Raw genomic sequence first — 15,455 nt, forward strand, 5'->3', positions numbered from 1 at the left:
TCAAACCCATTTCCAGTGAGAGTGGAACTCTGCCAGGGCCGCCCTTTGTCACCGATTCTGTTTATAACTTTTATGGACAGAATTTCCAGGCGCAGCCAGGGTGTTGAGGGGGTCCGGTTTGGTGAACTTAGGATTGGGTCACTGCTTTTTGCAGATGATGTTGTCCTGTTTGCTTCATCAGGCCGTGATCTTCAGCTCTCTCTGGATCGGTTTGCAGCTGAGTGTGAAGCGGCTGGGATGGGAATCAGCACCTCCAAATCCGAGACCATGGTCCTCAGCCGGAAAAGGGTGTAGTGCCCTCTCAGGGTTGGGAGCGAGATCCTGCCCCAGGTGGAGGAGTTCAAGTATTTCGGGGTCTTGTTCACAAGTGAGGGAAGAATGGAGCGTGAGATTGACAAGCGGATCAGTACAGCGTCCGCAGTGATGCTGGCTCTGCATTGGTCTGTCGTGGTGAAAAAGTAGCTGAGCCGTAAGGCAAAGCTCTCAATTTACCAGTCGATCTACGTTCCTACCCTCACCTATGGTCATGAGCTATACGTAGTGACCGAAAGAACGAGATCGCGAATACAAGAAGCTGAAATGATTTTCCTCTGCAGGGTGTCTGGGTTTTCCCTTAACACTAGAATTACCAGAGCCTACGAAAAAACTTGTAATTCCGTCCCACCTTAAACTGCTTCTTAAATCCCTTCACACCTCTCCGCCAGCGTCCTTTGTTCTCTAAATGTGCTGATAAAGAGAAGCTAGGAGCAGCCGGCTATTCCATCCCCCACCAATTTAGAACGTGCACGAACTTCTCTCAGCTCATGCCTTGATTGAGTATCTGGGAGTGAAGTGGAGTTTTAGAGTGGAAATAATAGATCGTTGTTTGGAACACACGCATTTCATGTCTGTTCCGTTTCTACAGTAATCTGTGTCAACACATTGTTAAAACAGAAACTTTTTTATATTCTAGTAGTAGATGACAAAATGTAGGCATAAACTATATAATGTATGAAGCCTGAAGTCCAAATAGCAAAGAAACATTTTCACAAGAATAACACAATTGCACTTTTATTCAAACATATAACTGCAGAAACAAAAAGCTGCCTTAACATGCGACATTGACACCAGTTTACTGTAACTGACTCCGTGGTTCAATAGACTCAGCCCCGCTTGGGAATCAAGGGTGACGGGTTGATCCTGCCCCTCCATTTTGAGAAGTAAACTGCTCTTAGTCTTACTGTTTTAGAATAAAAGCATACATTTGATTTCAGTCTGTAACAGCCGGTGCAATTTATGATCTTTGTAAAGGTTAGCTTTTTTTTTAATTCACTTTTCACTCTCTCAGTCGTTCAGAATCAATCCATACAACCCCATCTGACACGGCTGTTTTCACTAAAGACGCTATAGCTCTGCAGTGTACCACGATGCATACTACGCTACCCATGGTTCTGACACACAAACGCTGGCTGCTGCCTTCTTCGTGTCTCACCGTCACTTGCTTTTCTTTTTATTCAGTTTTATTGAGTGTTCCTGCCAGTCCCCGCATGTTGCTGTATGCTTTTTCTTTTGTACTCCAGGACATGCAGAGGAAAGAATGGTAAAGACCAGTAACTTCGGCGCTATATGCAATCATCAGACACTCCCCATCTGCCCGTGTCACTCAAACACAGGAACATATATTGGTGTAAAGTATAACAAAAGTGCACTTTTATTCAAGTGCACTTTTTCCATCGCCTTTTCCTGTAAGAAGCAGTGTACACACTTCTCTCTATGCTGTGGTTTCTATTACACACCTGAAAGAAAGAGACAATATATGTGAAAATATAATCGCACTAATGCAATATTATTTGAAAACGAACAGCGTCAGATCGGGTGTGAATTTATGCAGGAACTGGAAATTCTCTGATGCGGACCTTCCCCAGGGAAGAAAGTACAGTGTCAGGTGCTCATTCAGTGTAATAGAAACCATAGCACAGAGAGGTGTGTACACGGCAACAAGTACACGTGTCGTAAATGTAGGAAGGACGGTCCTTGGGTGTGTGGGAACTGTTAATATTTGAATGTGATGATTTTATATAGCACGGAATGAAAATCTGCACTTCTTAGCATTGCACCATGCAAGATGTCGTATCAATCGCCTACTGTAACTTGCTTTCTTTTTCTTCGGTTATACAGGTAGTTTTGAATAAAAGTGCACTTGTTTTGTTTGCGAAATGAAGTGTCTGCGTGCACTTTTCGTGGCATTACACGTGTATTTTTTGAGCATGCCCGTTTGAGCAGTATAAAAAGTATTGAAAAGTATAACAAAACAACGGGCAGATGGGGAGTGTCTGATGATTGCATATAGCGCCGAACTTACAGCTCTTTACTATTCTCTCCTCTGCGTGCCCTGGAGTACAAAAAGTGCAATTGTGTTATTCTTGTGAAAATGTTTCTTTGCCATTTGGACTTCAGGCTTCATACATTATATAGTTTATGCCTACATTTTGCCATCTACTACTAGAATATAAAAAAAGTTTCTGTTTTAACAATGTGTTGACACAGATTACTGTAGAAACGGAACAGACATGAAATGCGTGTGTTCCAAACAACGATCTATTATTTCACTCTAAAACTCCACTTCACTCCCAGATACTCAATCAAGGCATGAGCTGAGAGAAGTTCATGCACGTTCTAAATCGGTGGGGGGATGGAATAGCCGGCTGCTCTTTATCAGCACATTTAGAAGACAAAGGGCGCTGGCGGAGAGGTGTGAAGGGATTTAAGAAGCAGTTTAAGGTGGGACGGAATTACGAGTTTTTTCGTAGGCTCTGGTAATTCTAGTGTTAAAGATAGGGTGAGAAGCTCAGGCATCTGGGAGGGGCTCAGAGTAGAGCCACTGCTACTCCGCATCAAGAGGAGTCAGATGAGGTGGCTCAGGCATCTGATCTGGATGTCTCCTGGATGCCTTCCTGGCGAGGTGTTCAGGGCATGTCCAACCGGGAGGAGGCCCCGGGGAAGACCCAGGACACCCTGGAGGGACTATGTCTCCCGGCTGGCCTGGGAATACCTCGGGATTTCCCCAGAAGAGCTGGAAGAAGTGCCCACTTGGATAAGTGGAAGATAATGGATGGATGGATGGATGGATTAAAAAAATTAAATTGTATTGACTCTCCTTATCAATGACATACTGTACATAAGTTAAACTTGTTGGAACGTTCCTGCTACATGCAAAGCACTAACAGTTTAATTATAGTTAAATAGATTATTAAAGTCTTTAGGTCCTTGTGACCCCTAGATTTATATATTTTTAAATGTTGTGAATAAAAACCAGCCTCTGCATTACAATTAATAGTGCTTGTATTCATGAAAAAATATACTTCAATTTTATCTTAAACCCTGAAATCCTGAAAGCTGCCTCATTATCACACATACTGAACTGATGTCTGCCTTAGTGATTTAACATAAGATATAATATACTGTACAGGTTTTGAACTTCATTTATGAATTTTCCATCCCACTGACTATTCTGCAAATTTCTGTAAAAGAAACATTCTTGTTTTGTAACATAAGACAGGGAAAACTAACTTAATTGTGTGAGTTCAGGCTTTTTGTCTTATAAATAGAAATACTTTACTTTACAGACTTCTGGGGCAAAATTTAAACTACATTGCTTATTGTAATTAGTGCCATTCAGGTTATAGTAGATTTAAAAAGTATTCAGACCCCTTCACACCCTGTAAACTTTATTGTGTTGTAGATTTAATTTTTCATGGATAACTTTGGCATTTCAATCAGTGACAATTTGGTTCTTAATCAAATGCCTAAGCAACGTCCTTCTTGGCCAATTACTCAGTTTGGCTCAACTGCCAACTCCAGGAAGTGATCTGGTGCCTTCAAAAGTCTTTCATTTCACTTTTACTGAGACCACTTTGCCGTTGGGAAGACTCAAAACTATAGAAATGATTTTATCCTTCTGCATTGATCTATGCCTCACCTCAGTTTTATTGCTGGTGTCTACAGAGAGTTTATTGGGCCTCACAGATTAGTTTTGTCCTGACATGCAGTGTGAATTGTAAGACCTTATATACACAGGTATGTGCCTTTCTAAATGAGGTGCAATCAATTCAATTTGCCTCTAGTGGACTCAAATCAAGTTCTAGACACAAGTCAAACAAGCATGCCCCTGACCACAGCAAACGGTCCGAATACTTACTTAAACAAGGGATTTCAGTTTTTGATGTATTCATTTTAATACATTTGTAAATCTTTCCTTAAAACAAGTTTTCACTTTGTCATTAAAGTGTCTAGAAAGTGAAGGGTTCCGAATACTTTATGAATCCGCCATGGTATATATACTGTGTGTATATATACAGTGCTGGTGCTAGGTTATTTTGCGCACTAGGCCAAGCTTATTAGTGCGCTAACCGACTGCTTCGTAGCTAACTTGTATGGCAAATGCCTAATTCACCTTAGTGGTGGCTTGGGCCCTGTATGTATATAACGTTTAATATCAAACATGTTAACTGCTTATAATTAAACACTGAATGCTTTAGAAGTCTGTAATACCATTGTTAGTTCACACATTTAATAAATTCAACATTTCCTTTTCCTTTCTAGTTTTTTATTCTAATCTATTGCTAAAGCATTTGTCCAGCATGTTTTGATGTAGATTTTGCTGCATATATTATATGGACTTAGAATGACTAAATGAAGATGATGGTAATGGAAGTGATTCTTGTTTCTTGTTTTCTCTGTACAGTATGGGTAAATATTAAAGCAAATATACTGAAGCAACCATTCAAATTCATTTAAAACCATTGGCAAAATGAGTGTTCAACATTCATGTTTATCTAAATGATTTTAAACAAAAGGCAAGACTTCAATAGGTATGAGGTGAACAACAACTACTAATTATATTTGCTTTATAATAATGCAGAAATATGAACTAAAACCAATGAGGTTTGGCGCTCATGAGAGAGAATGACCTTATTAAAATATAAAATAATGTATCAATGTCTACTATTTAAAAAGGCATAATAAAATAGCTATCATAAAATGTTATACAATTAGATATTAAGGTTAAATGTTACATATGCAAAAAATACGGCTGACTATAGGATCCACAGCAGTATAACTTACAGCAAAACAAGACAACAACAACATTTATTTATATAGCACATTTTCATACAAAACGTAGCTCGTAGTGCTTTACATAATGAAGAAAAGAAAAATAAAAGACAAAATAAGAAATTAAAATAAGACAACATTAGTTAAGATAGAAAAGGAGTAAGGTCCGATGGCCAGGGTGAACAGAAAAAACAAAAAAAAAAAAAAACTCCAGGCGGCTGAAGAAAAAAATAAAATCTGCAGGGGTTCCAAGCCATGGGACCGCCCAGTCCCCTCTGGGCATTCTACCTAACATAAATGAAATAGTCCTCTTTGTAGTTAGGGTTCTCACGGGGTCACTTGATGTTGATGGTCATACAGACTTCTGGCTTTTAATCCATCCGTCATTGTTGAAACATCACGGTGCTTTGAGTAGATGGTGGTAAGAGAGAGTAGGGGTTAGTACAAATTTTAGAGCCACCATGAATAGTTATTATAATGAGTTGGATATACAGAGTATCAGGATTTTAATTACAGTAAAGTTATGAGAAGGCCATGTTAAAGCAATGTGTTTTCAGCAGTTTTTTAAAGTGCTCCACTGTATTAGCCTGGCGAATTCCTATTGGCAGCCTATTCCAGATTTTAGGTGCATAGCAGCAGAAGGCTGCCTCACCACTTCTTTTAAGTTTAGTTCTTGGAATTCTAAGGAGACACTCATTTGAGGATCTGAGGTTACGATTTGGAATACAAGATGTCAGACATTCCGATATATACGATGGGGCGAGATTATTTAAGGCTTTATAAATCATAAGCAGAATTTTAAAGTCAATCCTGAATGACAAAGGTAACCAGTGTAGTGACATCAAAACTGGAGAGATGTGCTCAGATTTTCTTTTTCTAGTTAGGATTCTAGCAGCTGCATTCTGCACTAGTTGCAAATGATTTATGTCTTTTTTGGGTAGTCCTGAGAGGAGTGCGTTACAGTAATCTAGTCGACTGAAAACAAACGCGTGAACTAATTTCTCAGAATCTTTCAATGATTTGAGGTTTCCTACGTGAAAAAATGCTGTCCTAGTGATCTGATTAGTATGCGATTTAAAATTTAGATTATAGTCAACAGTTACCCCTAAGCTTTTTACCTCCGTCTTGACTTTTAATCCTAATGTATCCAGTTTATTTCTAATAGCCTCATTGTATCCATTATTGCCAATCACTAAGATTTCAGTTTTCTCTTTATTTAACTTGAGAAAGTTACTATTCATCCATTCTGAGATACAAGTCAGACATTGTGTTAGTGAATCAAGAGAATCGGGGTCATCAAGTGCTAATGATAAATACAGCTTTGTGTCTTCAGCATAGTTGTGTTAATTCACGTTGTGCCCTGAGATAATCTGACCTAACAGAAGCATATAGATTGAGAAGAGCAGGGGACCCAAGATAGAGCCTTGTGGAACACCATATCGGATATCATGTGTCTTTGAGTTGTAATTATCACAACTAACAAAGACTTTTCTCCCTGTCAGGTAGGATTCAAACCAATTTAAGACACTGCCAGAGAGGCCCACCCATTGACTAAGGCAATTTCTAAGAATATCATGATCAATGGTGTCAAATGCGGCACTCAGATTTAAGAGGATGAGAACAGATAAATGGCCTCTGTCTGCATTTACCTGCAGATCATTTACTACTTTGAGTGAAGTTTATGTTTTGTGATTTGTTCTAAAACCTGACTAAAATTTATCAAGAATAGCATGTTTATTTAGGTGGTCATTTAACTGCATAATGACTGCCTTCTCCAGAATTTTACTTAAGAAAGGCAGGTTAGAGATGGGTCTAAAATTTTCAAGAGCCGAGGGGTCAAGATTATCTTTCTTAAGTAGGGGTTTAACTACAGTAGTCTTAAGACAGTCTGGGAAGACCCCCGTATCTAATGACAAATTTACTATGTCAAGAACATCATCAATTAGCACGCCCGACACTTTAAAAAAAAGACACACATATCTAAGTGATGCCACCTATTGGTGATCAAATCTATGTTTTATATATATTTGTTTGTAGCCTTGCAGCAATTACAGTCATGAGTCTGTGTGAATAGATCTTTATGAGGTTTGCATATCTGGATGCTGCAATTTTTCCTGTTGTTCTTTGTAAAACTGTGTAAGCTCTGTCTGGTTACTTGGTGATTGTGAGTGAACAGCCTTTGTCAAGTCCAGCAAGCAGCATTTGCTGCCAAAGGTTCATCTACTGAATACTGACCTGAAGGGGTCTATACTTATGTGACAAATTATTGTGTGTTTTTGTTTTTTTATTTCATTTAAGTCATTTTGCAGAGATCTGTTTTTACTTTGACATTAAAGTATATTTTTCTATTGATTGGTATCAAAAAATCCAAATCAATATCCCTGTGATTCAGTGTTGAACAATAATAAAATGTGAAAGCTTCTAAGGGTGGAATACTTTTAAAATAGATTCACTCATTGGTTAATGGCCAGACAACTTAGTTTTGCCATTGGCTGTCCTCATACCATATACAGTTTTATTTTATAATTTTCTGATTGGAAAATGAAATGGGCATTCACAGTTAATGTCTAAATATAAAGGCTTTTACACAGGTTTGCTGCATAATTAAGTGTTGCAATTATTTTTAAGGAGCATGTAACCCCTTAAGCTACTTTAGGTGACAGTAAACTTGAATTTGAAGTGGAAATAGATTTTCAATGATTTTAAACTTGTATGTCCAAAGGCAGCACACTTTAAATTTGATTGGCAAAAGATGCCAACTCGAAATATTCTTCCTTTCCATTAATGCTTTCACATAGAGGCTTTATCCTTACCATATAAATCTTATATCCATTGCATATTCAGTATAATAACATATATATTTGAGTTTCTCCAAGGGATTAATATAGTTTATCTGATCTAATGTAATGTTGCTATTATGCTTATTGTTCAGTTCATCGGTTCAAATAGAAATACAATATTTTATTTAATGCTATCTTTTTGTTATTTAGGCAACCGACCCAGATGCTGGACTGAATGGACAAGTCCGATACAGTTTGCTGAACCATAATGGACTTTTCAGAATAAACTCAAATGGAAGTATTTATACTTCAGTACCTCTAGACCGAGAAACAAGAAGTCAGTATGACCTAATTGTGGAGGCATCAGATGGAGCAGTGGATCCAAGACGTACAACTATTACATTATCCATCAAAGTTCTCGATATTGATGACAATAGCCCTGTATTCTCACAGACATCATATACAGTTAATTTACCAGAAAACAGTCCTGTTGGAACAGTAATATTACGTTTAGAGGTATGTGGAAAATCTGCTTAGTAGATTTGAAATGTGAAATTTTCTGAATATTATTTTGTAATTCACATTTTATAGCATTTAAATTAATAATATATTGTATAATGAAACAATTTTTTTTATATATATATATATATTGTAACCTAAATCAGTTTAACACTGAAAATGCTTCTTCCCATTATCTGGTATCAATTCAGATCCTATGTGCTTACAGCCTGTGCCTGCTGAAACACTAACACTCTCCTGCAAGCTTAAGCAACTAACAATTGAGTTTTATTTTAGGAGTATTAAGATAACAGGCTTACACAGTCAATGCTCTCCATTGCCCAAATTTGCCATTTATGATGCTGAATGATGATGCTGAAACCATTTTACCCACAATTTGAGTCACCATTAGAATTCATCATGCTTTATCTCTTACAAAGGAACAAATTCATAAATGCATGTGGACGAGAGAGACAAGAAATCTAACTGGCTGAGTTACATAAAAACTTCTGTAGTAGAAAAAGTGTCAAGCTTTGTTGTCATCTGCAGGGATGAGGTAGTCTCTGTGCTGTATAGTTTTTCATTATTTATTAGTATATTTTTCACTAGAATTATTTTAATATGTTGATAAAATGTGTTGCATAACAGAAAAACAGTTATGTTTATGCCTATTATCATAAATCAGAAACATTTTTATCATTGTGAAAATTACTACATTAAAAAGTTTTTCCCAGAATTTTTATATATCATCTTCATTAGTGATTATCAAGTTTCCAAACCGCAAAACAAAGCACACGTGAAAAAAGATTATATAGTTTCTGTCTCAACTGTCAGTGTTTGCTGATATTCTGTTTCTTTTTTATGACATACTGAAAATGACATCACAGCAACAAGCTGCAAGAAGAACATATTCTGCAGAATTGTTTTTTTTTACTTTCCCAAAAATCACTTGTTAAAGTAGATACATACTATAGTGTGTCTATAGGTTTTTGAAATTAGTGAGTTATCTTCATTAAAACAGTTTGAAACAGTCAGTTAATCATTTGTTTCTATAATAATATTAATTCATAATGAGTTTAAATCCAAGCCTTCATTACTGCGTGGATTTTTCTTTAACTTGTAAATAAAAATGGGAAATATGATATTTTTTGCACACAAGTCATATGTTATAAATGATCTGCAAAGTGTAAAATGTAATTTTTATGTTGTGTGTACACTTACATGTTTGTTTATTTAAGGCAAAAGATGTTGACCTTGACTCCAATGTCACATACCGCATTAGGACACAAGATGCAAAGCAGTTGTTTGCTGTGAATCCTCTGACGGGAGATCTGTCAGTTATAAAGCCATTAGATTTTGAAACTGTTTCTGCAACTGGGGCAACCTACACCATTATAGTGGAAGCTTTGAACAGTGGAAGTGGCATGCCTCCAGGAATTGCAACGGTTACAGTCAAAATTATGGTAAGGATATACTGAGCAATATTTTGATTATTAAAATTAGTATTTCTGAAATTTCTTTCAATGTTTTCTAGTGAATGAAGCAATGTAGCACATTTGGAAATAAAATTTGACTACCCTGTTTCAGAAATGTATCAAAAGAAGAATAATTAATTACATTGTTGTAACCAATACAGAAATTATGTGAGTGTGTAAAATCATGTGAGATCTTAGTAGATGCCAGAAGTTATACTAAAACAAATTATTCAACAAGAACACGGGGACAGAAGTGGAAGCTGGATAACTGTAATTTTGTTTCAAATATTAGAAATATTTCTCCATGTAAAGAGCCATGGGTATATTGAATAAGATAGTAATAGATAGTAACATTTAAAAAATACAATACAAAATGTGAAGTCATTATTCCTTGACTTATTTTAGGCACCTTTCAAGTTATTGTTTTTTTTGGCATGATTCAGTCAAGTCTTCCGACATTTTCAGGGCCCAACACAGAGTAGCATGAGTCTCATTTTAAATTATGTCTTTCATGATACCCCTCACTGAGTTTTAAGGTATAGCTGCAGTTCTTTTGGGGTTTCTGAACCAGTGATGTTTTCCTGTAATGGCATCATTATTTTGATTGCTCAGAATTATTGATCAAAAAATCCCTTTTTAGTCTTCTTAAGCAGAACATGTTGATGTTGTACTGTTTCATTACATTGTATGAACTGACATTTGTGTTTTGTTCATCATTACAGTTGGGATTTATACAGATTACATATTAGGCAACATGAAGTTTTGGTGCCTAGGCAACATAAATCTTTAGTTTCATGGCTGGGTTCTAGCTGATGTGGGTCTATCATAATAAACCATTGATTTCTTCAGTTGGACACCAGTTGATTTCCTGGGGACAGCAGAAATGTTCATTGGTGCACAAGTCTGACTAACAGTGTTTGCAGAGTTGGGTTTCCATTGGCTAGTTATTTATTTGCTTGTTTCTTTCTGTCTTTCTTTGAGCTGATCCCTGCTTTTTGTTAAGCCTAGATTGTACCAAGAGAGATGTATTCTTTACTTGAATATAATAGTAAATGTCATTAAGTGTGTTTGGTTGTACATACCGTATTACTTTGTTTCTGGTTCTGTTATTTTGTAACAATCAAAAACTTCTGCTATTGTATTGTAAATTCACACTATTAGGAGTGTAGTGAACTTGTACTATCCCTTGACAAGAGAAAAAGGGAACAAAAGCTATGGTTAAGTTTTATAAATATTCTTCTCATATTCCTTCAGTTCATTAAGTCATAATATATATAAACAGTGATTTATTAATTTTGCTGTAGGGCTGTATTGTGTTTACTTGCATTATCTAAGATACTTGCACAGAGAAAGTATTAATGAAACACATTCTGCGTTTAAATGAAAATACATTGCCTAGTAGTACATAAAGATTAGGCTGCACAAGAATTATTTAATATTTCAGTATTTTACATACTAATTACAGTGGCAATTTGGCATGGAAATTCTGAAACCATACCAGAATTTTCCTTTTATATACTGTATGTGTGCATACTTCTCTAATGTGAACATTAACTCACTGAATTAATATTATTTGTCCCACTTTTTTTATAAGTGAAACATGCAAGTTCATACTCATTTTATACCACATAAAATCAATCAGGCAATGGGATGCCAGTGTCTAGTCTGCATCAATTGGCATCAGATTATTGTGATACCCTCTGACATTTTCATCATCTGAAAAATGCAGTCATATAGATTTAAACGTTTTGGTCTATGAACTGCTTAAATTGAAACATTAAAACCTCACATTTAGAGTCAAATGGCTTTAAGGTGAAAGATGTCAAGCTACAGTAACAGAGAAATAATGCACTGACTACACACACTGCACATCCAAGAGCAGTGCTAACTACCTTGCAGCCAGGTGTTTAATGGTCAGTATGATGCCAGCAAACAATTAAAACAGAGATTTTCTGCATGCATACATTCATACTAATTTATTGATTTTATTAAAAGCAAGTAACATTCTGTACAATCAAAACAAGCTTAACAGAACTAAATTCAACCCCTCCCCCAAGAGAAAGAGAGGAAGGCCAACAGTAGAGAAAAACCTTTAAGAGTAGAAGAGAGAGCAGAATCATTTCCTCCAATGTAAATGCTGAAGATGCTGAAGATGAAAATGCTATAAGATGTTATTGATTAGATCCTCCCAGGTTTTAAAAAAGTTTTGAACAGATCCTCCAAGTGAGAATTTCAGTTTTTCCAATTTCAAATAATATATAATATGAGTTACCCACTGACTTAAAAGAGTTGGGCAAGGATTCTTCCAGTTGCTCAAGATAAATCTATGTGTTTGTTTCTCCATCTCCACTTTAAACCCATCTGGGAGTATACCAAACATAGCTATTAATAAACTTCTGAAATGTTGAGTAAGAGATCCTTTTCCCACTGTACTCTGGGATCATTGAAAGGAAGGGATTTTAAAATGGTTGTTATATATTGTAGAAATGCTATCTGAGGCTTTACGACTGATCAGTATTTCTTCTGGAATAGAAATAGGTGGGAGGTGAGGAAAATTGGACGGATTCCGTTTAGCAAAGTTTCTAATTTGAAAGTAGTGGAAAAATCGTGTTGATGGGAAGTTAAATTTCAAGAGTAATTGTTCGTTGGATGCAAATAGATTATCTATATACAAATTTCTAAATGATTTAATCCTGTACGTTTTCCAAACATTAAAAACTATGCAAGTCTGAGAGGGTGGAAAGAGGTGGTTATCGTGTAGAGGTTGTGGACTATGGCCAGCATCTTATCCCGGCGAATACCCCCAAGTCGCCAAGTGGAGCCCTCCCTGCAACATGGAGATGCCCTGATTTCCAGCAGGGCATCATGGACCTTTGAGTTTCCCTTCACAGCCCTGCTGGATACCGTGGGGGCCACCAGAAGATGCCTCAGGGAGGCTGAAGGACTTGTATGTTTAGTATAGCCCGGAAGTACTTCACAGTCACGAGGACGGAAGAAATAAAGTACTTCTGGGCTGAAGAAAAAAGAGGAGTTTTCACCTGACCCGGAAGTGCTGGGAAATCATATGGACTGGGGGATCAGAAGCACTTCTGGGTCAAGGACTTTAAAAAGGACTGTGGGAGATCCCAGCTTTGAGCTGAGTTGGGAGGAATGGTGACAAAGTGTCTGGGAGTGGAAGATTTAATTATTGTATTGTTATTATTGAGAATTGTATTGTTTATTGAGTATAGTGGAGGTGGAGGTGCTTTGTGCACTGTATTATAGTAAAAATAAAATTATTGAGATTTTTATCTGGCATCTGGTCCGAGGGTTCAAGGGGACGACAGTGCCCCCTATCTGTCACAGGTGCAATAGATAAAAGCTTCCTACATTGGTTCCATATTTTAAGTGAATGAATGACAATTGGGTTGTTAGTAAATTGATGATGACTTGTATTTTCTGGGGTGCAAAGCAAGGAATATAAAGGAATACTGCAGGATTTTATTTCTATTGTGGACCAAGCTTGTGTGTGTTCATCTGTGTCAATGTCCAGGTTTTTATAGCTTGTATATTTGCCGCCCAGTAATAAAATATAAATGTTTGGTAGTGCCATCTTCTGCTTTAAGTCGTTGTTGGGTCGTGATTTGGATGCTTGAATGTTTCAAATTCCAAATAAATCAGGTTATGACTGAATGTAATTTCTTAAAGAATGATTTTTTAATGTATATGGGAATGCTTTGGAATACAAAGAGAAGCTTGGGAAGGATATTCATCTTGAAAATCAGTGTTGATTCTCCCTTTTATTCGAATTAATTCTGAGTCCAGATATCTTTTGAAATTCTCCTAGTGCTATAAGGACTGCAGGCACAGAATTTTGTGGGATTAATATATATAGTGCCATATCACTTGCATATAGTAATCATTTCTGTTCAAGTCCTTCTCTGATAATCCCCTTTATCTCAGACTAGCAAAATACCCGCGCTTCACAGCAGAGAAGTAATGAAAAAGAAAAATGAAACATTTTGAAAATAACGGAACATGATTGTCAGTGTTGTAAAGTGTTTTGTCACTGTTATGAGTGTTGCTGTCAAATACACATATATATATTATACTCTATATATATATATATATATATATATATATAAAATATATATATACATATACACATATATATACATACACACACACATACACATATATATATATATATATATATATATATATATATATACACACACACACATATATATATATATATACACACACATACATCCAACATATATACATGTATATATATATATATATATATATATATATATACATGTATATATGTTGGATGTGTGTGTGTATATATATATATGTGTGTGTGTATATATATATATATATATATATATATGTGTGTGTGTATGTACATATACACATATATATATACATACACCTTTTGGGGTGCCAGAATCCATCAAGGAAGAAAAATGAAAAACATTATTTGTACAAAATCTTAATTTATCTATCCATTCCTAAATAATTAAATGGGCAGGCTATTTCATATCAGTGCAATACGCTGCTTGTTAAAATGGATGACTCCCTCTCTTACGTGCACTTAGTGCTGCATGGGTATCTGTTCAAGTTCTATTTAAATTTCAAATATAAGTAATTTTTATTTAGTCGACAGAAATATGTTTGGTAGGAATGTAAGTTAAATTTAGTCATCATTGCATAAATTTTTCTTCACCATAGAAATTTAAAGACTAAATTCAACTTACATTCCCACCAAAGATATTTCTGTCGACTAAATAGAACTTACTTATATCCAAATAGAACTGGAAAAGATATATTTTTTCGAATCTGGTCGCGCATTTTAGATCAACTTGACGTGCACTACATCGAGCCCACGTGCTATTGTGCTCTCACCTGTCTGCCTCAATAAGTCACCGTCGCTTCGCTCTTACTTTTTTACCGTTCATTTAATCATGGCTAGTCGCAAGAAAATTTGAAAATGGAAGGAGGATTACACTGAGTATGGCTTTACCAAAACAATTATTGATGGCGAATAAAGTATCCCTTATTCATAAAGCTTCAATTGGTGATCTGTTTTTCTGCGTTAAATGTTTCCTTTTCTTTTTCTACCTTTTTTAACACACTACTTCTCCGCTGCGATACGCGGGTATATATATATATGTATATATATATATATAACCCGATCTACATACTCGAATAATGGATACTTTATTCGCCATCAATGATTGTTTTGGTAAAGCCATACTCAGTGTATTCATTAGATGAACGGTAAAAAAGTAAGAGCGAGGGGAGGATGACTCATTGAGGCATGCAGGCTGTAGTGCGCATCAACTCTATCTGAATTGCGATCACATTTGAAAAACATATCTTTTCAAGTTCTATTTAGTCCATATGTGTCAAACTCAAGGGCGCGGGCCACATCCGCCCGGCGTGTAATTATATCCGCCCGAGATCATTTTATATACTGTATTATTGTTATTAAAGCCCGGGTATATGAAGCGCTGGTAACACAATAAACTACAGATCCCATAATGCAGCGCTTCAGCTGCCTTGCATCAGGGTAACCTGAATGCAATTCAGAAGATACAGAAAACAGCATAATTAAATAAGAATC

General features: G+C 36.1%; 1 protein-coding gene across 6 annotated transcripts in view; it reads left to right on the forward strand.

Moving 5' to 3' along the window:
* pcdh15b (protocadherin-related 15b) overlaps window positions 1-15,455 on the forward strand; it is a 760,133-nt gene that overhangs the window by 485,144 nt on the left and 259,534 nt on the right. For all 6 annotated transcript variants that reach the window (XM_039771647.1, XM_039771665.1, XM_039771655.1 and 3 more), the window contains 2 exons: window positions 8,082-8,387; window positions 9,608-9,832. In XM_039771647.1, the coding sequence (XP_039627581.1) occupies window positions 8,082-8,387; window positions 9,608-9,832 (531 nt within the window). The remainder of the gene's footprint in view (window positions 1-8,081; window positions 8,388-9,607; window positions 9,833-15,455) is intronic.

The sequence above is a fragment of the Polypterus senegalus genome, chromosome 1, assembly GCF_016835505.1.
Source record: "Polypterus senegalus isolate Bchr_013 chromosome 1, ASM1683550v1, whole genome shotgun sequence".
In the NCBI taxonomy this organism is placed as follows: domain Eukaryota; kingdom Metazoa; phylum Chordata; class Cladistia; order Polypteriformes; family Polypteridae; genus Polypterus; species Polypterus senegalus.